Source organism: Sarcophilus harrisii, chromosome 2 (assembly GCF_902635505.1).
Source record: "Sarcophilus harrisii chromosome 2, mSarHar1.11, whole genome shotgun sequence".
NCBI classification, from domain to species: Eukaryota; Metazoa; Chordata; class Mammalia; order Dasyuromorphia; family Dasyuridae; genus Sarcophilus; species Sarcophilus harrisii.
The window spans coordinates 519,432,227-519,449,977 of NC_045427.1; the positions used below are offsets into that span (position 1 = coordinate 519,432,227).

The 17,751-nt window shown below is 37.7% G+C and overlaps 1 protein-coding gene across 1 annotated transcript in view; it reads right to left on the reverse strand.

Moving 5' to 3' along the window:
- The window catches only part of DIS3L (DIS3 like exosome 3'-5' exoribonuclease), a 40,440-nt gene extending 30,681 nt beyond the window's left edge, over positions 1-9,759 (reverse strand). The window contains exons 1-2 of the mRNA XM_003755665.4: positions 9,546-9,759; positions 6,791-6,944 (exon numbers count right to left, since the gene is read on the reverse strand). Of these exons, the coding sequence (XP_003755713.1) occupies positions 6,791-6,944; positions 9,546-9,684 (293 nt within the window). The 5' untranslated portion in view covers positions 9,685-9,759. The remainder of the gene's footprint in view (positions 1-6,790; positions 6,945-9,545) is intronic.
- Between the last annotated feature and the right edge of the window lie 7,992 nt (positions 9,760-17,751).

Here is a 17,751-nt window from a genome sequence, read left to right on the forward strand (position 1 = left end):
AAAACAATCTCTTCAGCTGGAATTAATTGATTAAACTCTCAATAATGCCAAGATAGCCACAGGACACAGCAAGCCTAGGTGAGGCAGAAGGTACACCAAGATAAAAATCAAAGTCTTTGCCCTCAAAAAGCTTACAATCTATACGAGCAAACAATATGTACAATGGGGTGTGTGTGTGTGTGTGTGTGTGTGTGTGTATAACATGCATGTGTTATATGGTTATACAGAACACTTTATATATTTGTTACGGTTTACGGTGTGTGTTATATATAGACACGTGCGTATACACACACACACACACACACACACACACACACACACACAGTAATTTCAGGGGAGGAAGAGGCATTAGCAGGTCAGCGGAATTGGGAAAGACCTCCCGTAGGAGGAAGGGGCAGAGAGAAGGAGGAAGTGTGTTCCAGGAGTGCTAATCAACTACTCTAGAAGAAGACATGGAGAAGGGAGATGAAACATTTTATGTAAGGATGGCAAAGAAGCCACTTGGGATGGAATGCAGATTACACAAAAGGAAATACTGTCTCACAACCCTAGAAAGATAAGCAGGATCTGGTTTGCAAAGGGTTTTAAGTGACAAACTAAAGGGGTCACATGTCTCACTAGCTGACCTTGCACTGTTTTCCTGAGTTTTTTAACCCTTTTAGTGTCTTAAACCTTCCCTGACATCCTATGTCATAGTTTTCAAAGGCCATGGCAATGAGCAAAATTCTCACCCACCTAAGACTCAAGGACAAGTCTGGTGGTTCTACCTATTTAGAGATGGGCTGTGAGTGGATTCCCACACAAGTACCTAGAGCAGCAAAATTAGGGATTCACAGAATATTTAAGGTCTATACTACAAAGGAACAGCAATAATAACAATAACAATCTTCCATTTGATACAGTACAAAGAGCTTTCCTCACAATCCTGTATTATCATATACCCTTTTACATATTTGGAAATTGAATTTCAGAGAGTGTGACTGCCTTGCTTTGCCTGCAATCATTAGTGTCACTCAATTAGTAAGTGGGAGACTTGGAATCAAAATCCAGGCCTTCTGACATCCAAGACAGTGTTATTTCCACATCATAAGACTCCCTTTTTTCTAAGGCTTGCTACTACATTCAATCAATATGTTGGGGTGGAAAGAATACTGGGTTTGCAATCAGAAGACCTGAATTCAAAGATTGCTTTTGGGCTTTGCTGATACTCGTCCTCATTTCTGGAATGTCTTCCCTGTGGATTCCCACCTGTTCAACTCAAAAGCTTCCTCCTCAAGGAATTTTTCCCTAATGTTTCACATGACTACATATATATATATATATATATATATATATATATATATATATAATCTATATCAAATTGCTTGCCTTCTCAAGAAGAGGGGAGAGGAGAAAGTGAATTTGGAACCTGAAATTTAAAAAAAATATTAAATTTTTTTGTTTATATGTAATTGAGAAAAAAATTTAAAATTAAATAAGAAAGACAAAAAGGGGAAGTTTTCCTTGTTCTTCCCTTTTATCCAGGACATAATTCAGTATACTCTCCTTGTAATTTTCCTCTGTACTTAGCCCCTGTTATTGTTATTTAGGTGGCACTACTTTGAAAAGATGAACTGATGTTTTATCTAAACTCTTCTTGTCCAGTCCCCCAAAAAACAAACTGGACAGTGTAAAGACAGATGTGTGTCTACTTAAGACGTGTCAAGGTTGCAGTCAAGTCAGGAAGAAGTCAAGAATAGAATTCAGGTTTCCTGACTTCTGGTTAAATGTGCATAGTACTAGACTCTGTATAATTAACAGAACTTTGTGTGCCCTGAATCAAAAGATTCCTCAAAGTAGGTCAAACCACATGCATTATTTACAAGCATTACAAGAGTCACCCTTTAAGAATAAAAAATACTTATATACTCATAGCCTTAGCAGTTCCAAATTAGAAGACATATGAAAAGGTTATGAAAAGTTAACTTACAGTTGGAATCTTAAAAATTGACATTTTAAAAGCCTATCTTCCTACTCTGTATATCTTAAGTATATTGGTGTGTGCGTGTCTATCTATCCATCCCTATATAGGACTCATCCATCTTCTCATAAGCAACTAATCTGCTATCTTTTTTTTTTGTTGTTGTTGTTGCAAGGCATTTGGGAGTTAAATGACTTGCCCAGGGTCACATAATTAGTAAGTGTCAAGTATCTGAACTCAAGTCCTCCTGACTCCAGGGCCAGTGTCTACTTACCTGCCCAATGAGCTAAACTTTCTAAAATTTAAGCAAAGTTAAGTATTCTAACTAACATTAATGAAATGGTTTGCAAAGAGTAAATAAAAAATCTAAAATTTGCTTAATAAGCAAAAGAGCTACTAATGCACCAGACTTTAGATACCAGTCTCTTGGTCCTGTGCTATTTCTCTTAAGGTTCATCATTTCTACCTCCACTAATCCATGTCTATTACTTTAAAAAACTGAATAAAAAAAAGTCTAGCTCAAACTTCACCTCCTCTCCAAAGCCCACCCTGATCACTCTTTGATTTTGCAACCCTCCAGCACTTATAGGCTGTTGCGTTGGCTTGTTATTGTTTATCAATTGTTGTGTAATGGCTCTGAAATCAATTTAATTCCACAAACATTTATTAAATGCTTACTACGTACAAGGTGCTGGAGACATAAGATAAAAACCAAAACAGTCTTGGCCCTTAAGATGCTTACATTTTACATGAAATAGATATATTAGTGAAAGAACATCTAGAAAAACCAGGAAAATGGTCGTATGTGGTATCTTTCTTATGCCTGGAAGAAAGCTGAGGATGCTAGAAAGCAAAGGTGAAGAGGGAGGCATTGCTGGCAGGGCAGTGACAGCTTCATACAAAGGCATTAGGCAAGAGAGGGAATATTCAGTAGAGGAAACAACTAGCAAGCTGACTTGGCAGGGTTGTAGAAGATGTGAAGGAGACTAATGTCAAAATAAGTGAGGAAAGATGGAATAAAGTCAGACTGTGAAGGTCCTTAAAAGGACTAAAGGTCCTGGACTGCAGAGTGGTCATTTTATCCTCCAGGTAACGAGGAGTCACTTAAGATCTCCCAGCAGAGGAGTGACACGGTTCGAGCTGTACTTTAAGGAGCTAATTTCTGAAGCCGTGCAGGGGGTGGACTGAAGAGGGGACAGGCTGGTAGAGCCCAATCAAGAGGGTGTGCAATAACTCAGGCAAGGGGGCAGCTGTGTAGGTGGACTCTTGGGACGCCATTCCCAGGATATTCTGGTCACTTCCAAACTGGCCCAGGAAGCTATCTTGGGCCTGGGATACCAGCTCCCTCAGCCTCTTCTGCCCCCCTCCTCCTAAGCTCTCCTTTATAGAGGGCAGAAATTGGACTCTCAGCTCACTTCACTTTGTATATATAGTTCTGCCTGACTTCAAGTCTGCCTGCTGCTTGTCTGAGGACTACCCTGGTATCCTATCCTAGTCCCCACCCCCAATTATTTTAGGTTCCTTTTGTGTGTTGCTTTCACCCATTAGACTGTAACCTCCTTGAATGTTAGGACTATCTTTTTTCTTATTTGTACCCTCAGCACTTAGCACAATGCTAAGCTTGGTTAGTCTTTTCTCAATCGTGTCCTACTCTTCATAACCCCATTTGGAATTTTCTTGACAAGAGATACTGAAGATACATTTTCTTCTCCAGCTCATTTTACAGATGAGGAAACTAAGGCAAACAGGGATAAGTGACTTACCCAGGATCAGATAGCTAGTAAATACTTGAACTGGATTTGAACTCAGGAACTTCCTAACTTCAGGCCCAGCACTCTAACCACCCATAGCTGCTACTTAATAAATGCTTATTGAATTGAACTGGATAGCAGGGGACAGATACAATAGATATTGTGGAGGCAGAATTGCCAAGATTGAATGGAGAGGCAAGAGTCCCCTCCTACTGAAGAAGGTAGTAAGGGATAGAAGAGTCAGGTTTCCATAAGTGCAAAAAAGGGAAAAATGTGAAAGGCACAAACCTAAAATGAAGAGAACTTTTTAAAAGCGAGAACAGGGTTTTGAGAGAATGTAATGAAAAGAAATGGAAGATCAGTATGGAAACTCTGATGGGGTAGAGCTTATGTGGATGGGAATGAGAAATTGTGAAGTAGGAGTAAAGCAAATGAATTTTACCTCAACAATCAATCAATCACTAAGTGCTTATAAAACATCTACTATGCTTCAAGCACTGTGCTAGCTGCTAAGGAGCAAAGAAGGAGACAATTCCCACTGACAATGAGCTTTCAGCATAAATGTAGAGTTAATAAACACACACACACACACACACACACACGTAGTTAAGATAAACCACTTTCAGAAGGAGGGCACTAGAAATTGGAGAAGGGAATCAGGAAAAGTTTCATGTACAAGACAGTGCTTGAGATGAGTCTTTAAAGGAAGAAAAGGATGTTATGAGGCTAAGATAAAGAGAGATTGAATGTTAGATGGAGAGAAGCCCATATGGAAGCAAAGATAGGGAGCATTATGAAGGAGGAATAAAGTGAGAAGGGTACTTTGATTGGATAACAATGTAGATAAGTGATGACTAATGAGGTTGGAAAAAAGGGGATCAGGTCATAAAAAGTTTTAAAAACTAAACAGAGGAGTTTATACTTTATCCTAGAAGCAGGATAAAACTGCTGAACTTGGTTGATGGGGAAGTCAGTAAAGTCACAAGAAGGAAGAGCTAAGAGTTTGCCAGCTATTGTTTTCCCAACTAGAATTTTAAGGTGGCTAAAGGTAGGGTCCAAGTCTCCTTTCTTCTCTACCTCCTCCAAATACTCAAAGATAGAATAAATATTAGGTATTTGATCTGGACTACTAATTAACTACTCTGTGATCCTAATATATTTATAAGACCACCGGATAAATCCTTATTATTATTAGAATTATTATTAGAGAATTAACAATAGTGTCAAACTTTGGAAAACCAAAATAGTTTTTCATGAAAAATTGATTTATTTAGAAATGTTTTGGAGAAAACTATATTTAAAACTCATCCCTTTATATCTGAAGGATTTGAGTATTGCTTTAAAAATTCTTCAAGATGAAAATATTTTTTAAAAACAAGATTACCAGGCTCAGCATTGTGTCAGCAATCCAAATGATCACAACAAATTGATTTTAGTAAGAGAAATTGAAATATGACACCTGGCCTGCCTTTAAACTTGGGCATGTATAAACATTTCTATTTTACAGTCAGAACAAAATCAGCTTCAAACTCATTTAATCAAAATATTCTATCTGAAAAATCTGCACACAATCTACTTAATGTACATTTTATGAACAGGACATGTAATAAAAGGCAATTTATCATTTTAATATACAAATAAAAACACTTTACACCCTTCACAGTCAAGTAATGAAGAAACGTCAGTGTTTGATAAGAATAAATGACTCCTATATTTAAATGATTTTAGGTATGAGGCTGGATATATAATTCTAACACTCTCTACAAAGGGTGGTCTCCAAGTGTAACCACAGAATCTTCTTAAAATATTAAATGAAGCAAAAACATTGTTAAAGCATTTCTGTTTTAAAAGTCTGTCAACTGTTTTTTACCATTTAGATATTTTTATATGGAAAGGGTTTTAGACTGGCTTCTTCCAGAAGGTCTTTGTTTAGCAAATACAATTATTGTAAATGGCTTGCTACTGTAAGACTCTCAGAACAAAATGGGAGTTTAGAGCAGGGCCGGGAGATCATTATATACTTCAACAACAACACGATATGATGACCAACTCTGATGGACCTGGCCATCCTCAGCAATGAGATCAACCAAATCATTTCCAATGGAGCAGTAATGAACTGAACCAGCTACGCCCAGAAAAAGAACTCTGGGAGATGACTAAAAACCATTACATTGAATTCCCAATCCCTATATTTATGCCCACCTGCATTTTTGATTTCCTTCACAAGCTAATTGTACAATATTTCAGAGTCTGATTCTTTTTGTACAGCAAAATGATGGTTTGGTCATGTATACTTATTGTGTATCTAATTTATATTTTAATATATTTAACATCTACTGGTCATCCTGCCATCTGGGGGAGGGGGTGGGGGGAAGGAGGGAAAAATTGGAACAAGAGATTTGGAATTGTCAGTGCTATAAAGGTACCCATGCATATAATCTGTAAATAAAAGGCTATTAAAATTAAAAAAAAAAAAAAGAAAGAAAGAAAAAAAAAAGGGAAAAAACCAAAAAAACAAAATGGGAGTTTATTTTAGGCCTCTTTCAGTAAATTATTATATGCTATAATCTGTATGCACTTGCAATAGAGCAGCATAGAGTTTAAAGAAAATACCGGACTGTTTTTCATTCAATAAATTGTTGCAAATTTCTGAAAGAATACATATACATATAAATATACATACATGTATACACACACATACAAAGAGTTCTATATACGCATGAACGTATATTTCAGGATTAAAGTGCTAAGAATACTAAAAAGAAATCATCAAACAACTTTCTGCTGCAAGACAAATAATGTGAAGGTTGCACTAGTTGTAACCTTAAAATATCAACCTACAGAGACATGAACTACAGAAGCAGATGAGCAGATGATTATGCTTCAGTCATGTGCTGAAATGAAAACCGTGAAAGAGAGCTTCTGCAAAAATGCCTTTGATAATTCCTTATTAGAAAAGTAAATTCCAAAATTCCTTTTAAATAATAGGTTTCTTACCCTTTCCATCCTCCCTCCCCCAGGACCTTTCTTGTTTAATAAGTTCAAATTAGGAGCAAATAATTATGCAAAACAGATATACCTTCGTCCTCTTTGATGCTGTACAGCTTGACAGGCTGTTTGCATGAAAATAATACCTTTCAGCTCAGGAAACTCAAGAATTTCAAGGTAATCTTGAACAACTTTCCAGTCAGGGATAACATAATGAGTCACATCACTGGACAAAAGTTTCCCATCTGGAACATAATTCAAAATTTAAGAGATGAGACAACATTTCCAAGGCTGCTTTATTACCACTGTCATGTTGCAGAGTCTCTGTGAACAAAATAACTTACAACCTTAACTACCCTGCATGGTTTTTAAAAGACAAGACAAATCTACTTTGGTAGAGAGCCAAAGACCAGGTAAACTTAGCAGCTTCATTTTTCTAAAGGTGGGATAAATAAAAACATAACATGGTTTATTATGGTGCCAGAGTTACGCTGGGGGGAGTTGATAGATTTTTCTGAAAAATCAACAAACTTTTAGGATTACTTAGAATTTCTGGATTAACCCAAAACTGCCTAACAATCCTTATCAGCAGACCGAATAAAAAAGACAATTTCCAGAGACTCATCAAATGTTATTATTTTAAAACATAATTTCAAGCCTTATGTTTTGGATAATAATGCTGATGATCTATAACGAAGGTGTTAATTGGATAAACTATTCAGTAAAAGTAATGAGCAATGAATATAATTTCTGTCCAGCTCATGGGCTTGCTCAATTTTGACCATTAACCTTCATTAAGCCCTAAAATTGATTGAGGATTACTTTCCCAATGCCACCTTTCACTATAGGAATACTGGCACTATTACATCTTGTGTGACCATGGGCTAGTTATTTAAAATTTCAATTCTAAAACCTATGATGAAGTTCATTATTATAAACTCAAAGGTTAGTCTTAAAATCAACCAAGAAAAGATATTGTAGAATATACTAAAGACCACAGTATTTTAGGGAAAACTAACATTTTTACATACGCCTTCTGCAAGTTTCTTGCCACTGATTTCTTCAACAAAGACAAGATCTAACCTAGTTTCAATTGATCAAGGATGGACAGAAGCAGCTACACCCAAAGAAAGAACACTGGGAAATGAATGTAAACTGTTTGCATTTTTGTTCTTCTTCCCAGGTTATTTATACCTTCTAAATCAATTTCTCCCTGAGCAACAAGAGAACTGTTCGGTTCTGCACATATACATTGTATCCAAGATCTACTGTAACCTATTTAACATGTATAGGACTGCTTGCTATCTGGGGGAGGGGATGGAAGGAGGGGAAAAATCAGAACAGAAGTGAGTGCAAGGGATAATGTTGTAAAAAATTACCCTGGCTTGGGTTCTGTCAATAAAAAGTTATTTAATAAAAAAATTTAAAAATTAAAAAAAAAAGTTCCTTGCCACATACTGGTGCATGCTGAGAGTGGGCACTCAGACGGCCCTCTGAGAAGGCCCAGGCTATCGTGACATTTATGTGAACATACCAGCCACAAAAGGCCCGTGGCTGGTACAACAACTGACTTTTCAATCAGAATCAACCCTTCTCTCTGATCTGGGAGAACTCGCCCCAATCAGAAAAGGTTACTTAGCCTTTAAAAAATCAGGTGACTTTTCTCCTGGTTCCAAGCCCTGCAGGGTTAGGATCAGTCACTACTGGAGCATATTAGGAAATGCTTCAATACAAATGGCGCCTCAGAAAGTCAACAACGGGGACGTCGCTTTTAATAAGTTCATAGAGTCCTAGAATTTAAAGCAAGAACATAGAATATTCGGTCAGAGCCATTCAGCTGCAAGAAAAGGAAGCTGTGACCAGAAAGAAGCAGCTCGGAATCCACCAACCAATCAGCGAGTTCTTAGCAAGCCCTTGTTGCGTGTGAGGCGCTTGGACACCTGGGTATGGGGGGAAGGAGACATCGCAGACGTCCCTCATGTCCAACGAGAAAGAGAAGGAAGGTGGGAAGTTACCTAAGAACAGGGGTCTCAGACTGATGTTTCTTTTTTTTTTTTCCAAAATTCATGAATAGGGAAGTAATATATCTGTATGCGATAGCAAAACCAAGGATATAACCATCTTTTTTTTATTATTATTATTATAACTTTTTATTGATAAAACCCATGCCAGGGTAGTTTTTTACAACATTATCCCTCGCACTCACTTCTGTTCCGTTTTTCCCCTCCCTCCCTCCGCCCCCTCCCCCAGAAGGCGAGCAGTCCAGTACACGTTGAATATGCAGACTGATGTTTCTAATGCGCAAGATTATCAAAGCAAAAACAAGACATCTCAGTTATGCTGAAATACTGCTGGAGGGCGAGAAAGTATCAGGAGCCACCTCCCCTCCCCCGCTCCAGGGGGCGCCGGAGCGCAGGCCTTGTTGGAAGTTCCGGCTTCCCGCGGCGTCCCCACTCCGCCCCCAGAGGACGCCCGAACTACGAGGGAACTGCCCAGAACCAGTGTTTCTATTCCCTTTAGAAAATGGGCGTGGGAGGCGTAGTTTACATTCTCGTTCCGCCCCTTCCCCTACGCCCCTACCACCGCGCGTCCGAGAACCCCAGCTAGGAGGAGGTGGGGAGCACAGGCCCGGGGTTTACAGCCTAGCTCTGATCAGCGGCCGGTCCCGCAGCCATCCCGCGTCCTCTCCGCCACACAGGCGCAGAGCGAGGACTTACACTGCCGTCGGCTCCTAGCTTCGCCTCCGCCCCCGCTACAGGGGGCGCCACAGCTGCGGGCAGGCCGAGAACACCGCCCGCCTTTATATCCCCGCTCCCGCCTTCCTGCCCCCCCTCCCCGATTCTGACCGTTACGGCAGCGGGCGGGCTGTGGGCACAGCGGGCTGTTGCAGGGCACGCTGGGCCGCAGGTAGTGCTCCCTGACAATGCGCACAGTGCGGCCTTGGAACGTCCTCAGGTGCAGCACCTTCTCCCGCTTCTGCAGCATGGCGGCGGCGAGGCCAGGCGGCAGAAAGAGGCGAGGCCGTGGCTCGGGGCCCGCCCCCTTCCGTCCTCGGGAGGCCGGGCCCCGAGTGCAACCGGGCGCCTCCCGGGGGCCTGAGGCCGCAGCTGCAGCTCACGCTGCGGAGGCCGCCCGACTGCTCTCCGCGGGGCCCAACGGCCGCCCCCGCCTCGATCTTTAGGCCTCGGAGAGGGGTGTGGGAGGGGCCCGACATCCCCTTCCTGCGGAGCCCAGATCCTGAGGGCTGAGCCTCGTGCCTCAGTTTACCCTTCTTCCGGTGGGGGGGAGGGCATGAAAAGAAGAATCTACCCCCGCCAAGCGACGTTATAGAGACCGAGGAGGGGAAGAGAAAATACATGAAAGGCTCCCAATTTTCGGAAAGCAGATTAATTCCTGTGGGGGTGGAGAACTCACGTAATGGGAGAGACGACATAGAGATGTGTGTGCGTGGCTGTATGTGTAGTCTGTTCTCCGTGTGTGCGCACAGTCGCATACATGCATAAGTATAAATGTGTGTGTCTATAAATACATACACATATGGAGATAGTAAGGAAAATCACGAAAAGCTTCTTGCAGACTTGGGAAGAAGCTAGGGACTGGGGATAAGGGAGAATATTGCAGGCTTGAGAGAGAGCTGGTGAAAATGTTCCCGAGAGGGGTGATGGAGTTTGTAGCTTTTTGTAGTCGTGATTTGCAACTAATATTCTGAGGGTAACCTTGGGACACTAAGGAAACACCTTACCTGATACCTGCCACAGCCGCAAATCGAAACCGAGCTTTGTCACGGCACCTCGGAGAGACCCTTTCTGAACCCTAAATTCGCCTAATTCTTTGGAATTAACCGAAGGGCTTCTCCGTGTTGTTCTGTTAGCAAGTGCGGACAGTAAGGTGGTACGTTCACCTGTACATCTGCTGAATTGCTTTGTTCTAATGCAAGATATTACGGAGGGTCATGTCAGGGTATCACTACATAAGATTTTGGAATACTATGCCTCTATTACGCATGTCAGAGTTTTCCATTAATTTACAAAAAAAAGGCCTTATTAGGTCATCCACAACAGTTTAGAACTGAATGTGCTTGCTAGTATTTCATCAACAGTAGATTTCATTCATTCATTCAACAAACATGTGGCAAGTGTCAATGATTAACCAGCTGTATGGGCTCTCACAGAGACCACGAAAGAAAGGAAAGATAGAAAATATCTATGTATGTGGTCGACATTTTAGGGGGATTCAAAGAGGATTCCAAGCCAGGTCGGGATAAACTTGAATACCGCAGCTAAGCAGGTGTATTTGCCTGGAGAGGCCCAACATTTATTCAACTCCTACCATATGATGATCCTTCCAGGCATGGAGGTGATAGAAATTTTAGTCAGTAAACTAGTTAGTAAAATCTTTAGATGTTTGTAAAGATCAAATGAGAAAACATATGCCATATAGCACCTTTAAAGAACTATATGGATGCTAGTGATTGTTACTGTTATCTCTTCGATTTCTAGGGGCCTCCAAAATAAATGCAATGTTGCATTTATTTTGAATTCTGTAGATAAAAAGACATATTATATATACATATATATGCACACACATTTTTGTTTCTTTGGTAGATATACAGGAATTATTTGTCTTTGTATCTGCAGCACCTAGTAGAATATTTGGTACATAGTAAGTGAATAATTTTTTGTTGATTAACAAAATCATTAACAAAAAAAAAAAGGATTTTTCTTTGTACCTGAAATCACTAAGCCAAGTCAATAAGCATTTTATTAAACACCAGGCACATGCTTATCACTGTTGATACAGAAACAAAAATGAAAAAAACAAAACAAAACAAAAACACTCCAAACCTAACAAAACAATTTGTAATGACATGTAGTTTTATGCTTCATTATGTTTTATCATTTTTTTGTTATAGAACATAAAATCTATCAGCACAAAATATTCTGTTAACTGATTTCAAGAGAACTTCAATGATTTTGTTAAGTACTTACTAAGCACCTGTACATTCATTGGACTGTAGGCACTATTCAAAGTTACACAAATATTCCTGTTTCCTAAGTATTTATAATCTGAAATGGAAAGCACTGTCCCCCTGCCCCCCAAGACATCATGATGCTTTCCTTAAAATAAACTATCCTGCTGTTTCTGAACTATTTCATGCCTATTTGATTGGTTAAAACCGAACCACAGTCTTTCTTTTGTTGTCCTGGCTTGTAGTTAACCTTTATTTCAGTTCACTCTCAAACATCATTTTAGCACCTAGTTCCAGACTTGCTGTATAATAAATGTAGTTTGCAGATTGTGAATCTACTCTAGAAACCAATTTTGAATTCTGTGATAGGTCCACGTGATTGTGACTTAGCACATTTTTTGTTTGATGTGTAGTATACCTTATCAATACTTGATCAGTCTGCCCCTACAAAAGTCATATTGACCATCTTTTATTCAATTTTCAGTTTTTGATTTCACTGTCAAGAGTATTGTTGGACAGCATTATGCCAGGATAGCAAAATTCAATAACAGCTTTCCATTCCATATTGCTGATGAAAAAAGTTGACTAGGAATAGGGTTCTCCTGGTGCATGACTTGATTCTTCTTCAGGCTTAGCATCAGTGTGCTTATTCTGCAAAGGAATTGTTAGTCATTTGCATGCATCCTTGCATATGTGTTTCAAAAGTGCAATCATCAGTAAACAACAACTTCTGAATTACCACTGATGAAGGGTGATTCTATGAGTGGTGACCAGATGTGCATTTTTGCAAAAGGGAAACAAAGAAAAACTTATTGGCTTCTGAGAGGCTTAGGTTTATTGCTATACAGTTCACCAACTTCATGACATAGAATGACTTCCAAATTAAATGCCAGGATTGCCAATCTTTAGCTCACAATTTCTTGTATTCCTTTTTTTTTTTTTAATCATTTAATAGAAGATGGTAGAACATTCCAGCCCTCGGTAATCCTTTGCATAACTGAAAAATACTGAACCATCCTTACTGGATATTTGGATATTTTTCATTCAGCTTAACTTTTGGCAATTCCAATCTTATATCTTCTAAGAAAGGAAATCTGTAGAAGGGAAAGAATTAAGCTTCCAAGTATGGAAGCTTCTTCTAGGATGAGATTCTTTTTTTTAATAATCGTTTTTTATTTTTCAAAATACATGCAAAGATAGCTTTCAACATTCACTCTTGCAAAACCTTCTGTTCCATATTTTTCCTCCCTCTCTTCCTCCCCCTCCTCCCCTAGAAAGCAAGTAATCCAATATAAGTTAAACATGTATAATTTTCCTAAACATATTTCCATATTTATCATGCTGCACAAGAAAAATAAGATCAAAAAGGAAAAAAAAATGAGAGAAAACAACAAAAAGGTGAAAATAATATGTTGTGAGGCACATTCAGTCCCCATAGTCCTCTCTCTGATACAGATGGCTATCTGCATTACAAGTCTATTGGAATTGGTCTGAATAGAGCCAAGTCCATCATAGTTAATCATCACATAGTTTTCTTGTTGCTATGTACATCAACATCACTTCATGTCTCTCCAGGCCTCTCTGAAATCATCCTGCTAATTGTTTCTTACAGAACAATAATATTCCATTACATTAATAAACCATAAGTTATTCATCATTCCCCAACTGATAATGATGGGCATCCACTCAGTTTTCCAGTTCCTTGACAATATAAAAAGACTTGCTACAAACATTTTTGCACATGTGGGTTCCTTTCCCTCCTTTAAGATGTCTTAGGGATATAAGCCCAGTAGAGACACTGCTGGATCAAAGAGTATGCACAGTTTGATAGCACAGTTTGATAGTGCTTTGGGCATAGTCCCAGATTATTCTCTAGAACAGATGGATCAATTCACAACTCCACCAAAAATGTGTCCCAGTTTTCCTATATCCCCTCCAACATTTATTATCTTTTCCTGCAATCTTAGTCAATCTGAGAGGTATGAAGTGGTACCTCGGAGTTGTCTTAATTTGCATTTCTTTAATAGTGATTTAGAGCATTTTTTCATATGACTAGAATGACTTTAATTTCTTTATCTGAAAATTGTTCATATCTTTTAACTATGTATAGGATGGAGATTCTTAACATTTTTTTGAGTGTCATGGACTCCTTTGGTAATCTAATTGAGCCTATGGATGTTTTCTCAATAACATTTTTAAATGCATAAAATGTGGAGAACTATAAAGAAAACTAAGCATATTGAAATACAATTGCCAGTTATTTTTATTTTTAATTTATAGATCTAATGTTAAAAATCCATATTTGGGAAACTCTTATGCTAAATATTGCTGATCTATATTTGGGAAAGCACTTTACCCAGGTGATACCAATGGATATTAGAGATGAAGAAAAAATTCCTGATGGTGAAATTTAAATGCTTGAATGACTTGTTGAAGAAGCTCATAGAATTTTCTCTAAAACTTTGTAAAATTGATTATATGCCCAAACCAATGCTGTTTTGAACAGGCTGCCAAATGTGTAATGGCAGATAGTAAAAGAAGGTGTCATGAAAACATTATCTTTGTAAGAAGTCCAGCTCAGGGTTTAGGGAAGTAAGTACTGGGCTGACAATTAGAAGCGACAGAATTTAAGTACTTGTTCTTTAATACACAATATATGACTGCTCTAACTTCCCTGGCCTAGCTGATATTTCAGAATTTTTTGGATGTAGTGATTAAGTGCCATGTACATAGATAAAATAACCAAATTCATCCAAAAACAAGCTTATTTTCATTTGTGTCCTAACTCAGTAGAAAATTCATTTAAAGAGACATGGTTGTTACCATGACTCTATTGTATTGAGGGTAATTTAATTTCATATACATTAAAAGCTCTCAATTCTTGATTTTCACTTTTTGTTACAGATATAACTTCCTTTTAGCTTTCTGAAAACACTATGAACCCCCATAATCCACTTTGCAGTGATTACTGTAAAATGTTCTGTTTAAGAGATTTTTTGGGGAGGGATGGTAACAGAAAAAATTATTTTCTGAATGCAAATTATATATCTCAACAGAATTTTTATTGTGCAGGTAACTTTTTTTTTTCTATAACGTAATTTCTTTCAATACCACTAAGAGATGCTATTTCATTGATTTTGAGGTTGTATTGCTAACTTCTCTTACTGCCTCATGTGAAGAAGATATTCAGGTTTGTAGGTTATTTCTATCAAAATGCTTTGGTTTTGGGGGTGGTAGTGGCTGTTGTTGGTTTGTTTGTTTTTTTTACAGAAATCTTCCATTCAGTCAATGAAGTTTGATTCTAATTAATTTTGAAGCAATAATACTTCTGAGATTTTTGTCGAAAGACAGTATTATTGCTTCAAAATTAATTGTTGTGGTTGTTGTTAGAATCAAATTTCATTCATTGAATTTAAGGGAAATAGTGAGAGAGTAGGGTCTCAAGCTTTTGAAACATGTTACTGTATAAGGAAAATGCAGTTGTATGAATACCCATTGAAAAATATTTAAAATGTGAACATCCCTATTTTTCACTTACATTTTTTCTGACAGAATTAAGTTTTCATTTGTCATTTTTATGATATGTTCACTCTGCATAGTTAAACTTAATTTGAGGACTACCCAGAATTTTTCAATTCATTTTAGTTTTTTGTTACTGGATGTAGCTATCTGAAAAACTGCATTCCATTTCATATCTTATAATGATAGCTAATGCATTTAAAACCTTGTAATAGAAAGATAATGGAGAGATTAGAAATGGAAAAGATGGATATTATGTTTTAGTCCCCAAATTCTTGTATTTGTGGCTTACAAAAGAAATGCATACTATAAATGAAAAGAATAGGAGACTTTCTGGAAAGCTTGGAGAGTTAAGACCCATAAAAACAGGAAGGGTATTTTCATATATTAGTTCAATATTAACCATCAAATAATGTCATTTGTTTAAATAATTTCCTTGCCTCTGTATGTGAAGAAAGAAGGAGCAAATATTGAAAGTTAAGAATCTGATACATATGCGAGATTCTATCACAACAGTTTCATGCCAAAGGAAACAGCCTGTATGGTTCTTTATTTGATTTAAAATAAACATTTTGAACTTCATAAAATATGTTTAAGAGAATCACATTTGTTGGGATATTTGAAATGTAGAGCAGCAGAAATAATGTCCTTAGAAAAGAAATCAGAGTGCCAGTCCATTCATCAGGAGACCATACAAGTGTGAAGTTGGAGGTAATGATGTCCATGTAGGCCAAATTAGCTTGCTTAGTCCAGGCTGATAGAAAATTCAAAACAAAACCTTACCTATACCAACCCATATTATGATCATGTTAAGCAGAATTGATTTATTTTGTACCCAGAATATAGTCAGGAAGACATTACAAAGACTCAAGCCCACTGTTCTTTTTGGTTAATGCAATATATGCAGAAAAGAAGTCTTATGGGGTTCCTACCTTTTGTTTCACTGTTTCACTCCCATCAAGAATGAGCGATAACTCTCATTCGGAGATAGAAACCTTCTGCAAACTCAGTGTCAGATGATATGAGTCCCTGACTTATAAGATTTTAATTTTAAATTGAAAATAACCTCATTATCGGCTAATCTCATTTTGAGAAGTGGGTTGCTGTGATCAAATCTGGGAGAATACTAATATAAATAAAACCACCTGTGTTTTGTGAAGAATTGAAATAGGGTCAAGGGCATGATTAAGAAACTCTTTGTAACATTTTCAAAAGACTTCTTTTTATATTTTCTATTAAATCTGACATTTTAAGAGATGCCATTAATAAATATTCTTTCTAGAATGTAAAAGAGCTTGAGGCTTACATACTTTTTATTGAACCATAATGTTCTAGTTTTATTTACTTTTTTTTAGCCTTTGAGGCCCCATCTCTCCAGACCTGGAGAAGTGAAAGCATTTTGATTCCTTTTTCAAAATTTTAAATTATGTTCCTTAATCATCTTGAGGGATCACTATTGGGAGAAGAAAATAATTTTCTCCTTTCCTGTGTCTAAGTTCTTACTTCTTTGCTTCTTTTTTGAGCCTACAATTTATACTGTCCACTGAAGATTGCTATAATTTCAAGTTTATCCACAAATATTGAAAATATTCTAAAATCCATTCCTTAATGGATGCAAAATTTGCTGACTTTTACTAGATTGAAAACAGTCGATTAGCATTCTTTTTGACTGCTTTCCCTTTGTGTATCTCTGCTTTTGTTTTCATTCCTTCCTTGATGGTATCCAGTGAGAGACAATGCTATAAAAAGAGGCCATCATCTTGTTCCCACTCTGAGGTTGAAGTGTCCCCATGAAAATGGGCTACAGCTGATTCTGTGTCTATAACCTTAAGAGATTTAAAAAATCTGGAGAATGAGTTTCTAGAGCCCTAGGAGCTTCCTAGGGTTCCGCATTCTAAGAGTCAGAGTACATATCAGATTTTATAGTAAATCTTGCTAGTATTGAGGCCCTAAGGACCATGGAGTAATCTTTTAGAAGTGATCTTTGGGATCCAGCACAGAAAGAATTCAGCAATGCTACATTTGGATACACACTTAATTGGGAACAATGCCATTTAAGAACTGAGCTAAATCTGAGCTTACTCTCCTCAGGCTTAGGGAAAAATTTTTATTCTTGCTATATCTGTGAAATAAATATCCCTTTTTAAAAGCTAATAGCTATTTAATCACTAAATAGAACTGTGCTGTTAGTCACTGTTCGCTAATACTAGGGAAATTCAAACAGTAAAGAGCTTGAGCCAATGGCATTAAGAGATGCCCTCAATGTTTTGTGGTACCTTTAGAAGGAGATGTAACCAGTCTGATTCTGGGATAATAATAACAAAACATACCCATTATATCTGAGGCCTTCTCTGGGTTAAAGTCAAATCTTTTACATTTGCAGGAGTCTCTAGGCAGATTCTCCACTCTAGAGTTTCATTTTTGAAAATTTCCAGGATCCTACAGAAATTAGCAAAAAGAGAAAAAAGAATTTCTCTCTTTGTGTATGTACAATTATTTTTTCAGTGTGTGTTTCTGTTATAAGTCAATTCTATCTGAGATGTCATTTGCAAACTGGAATTTGT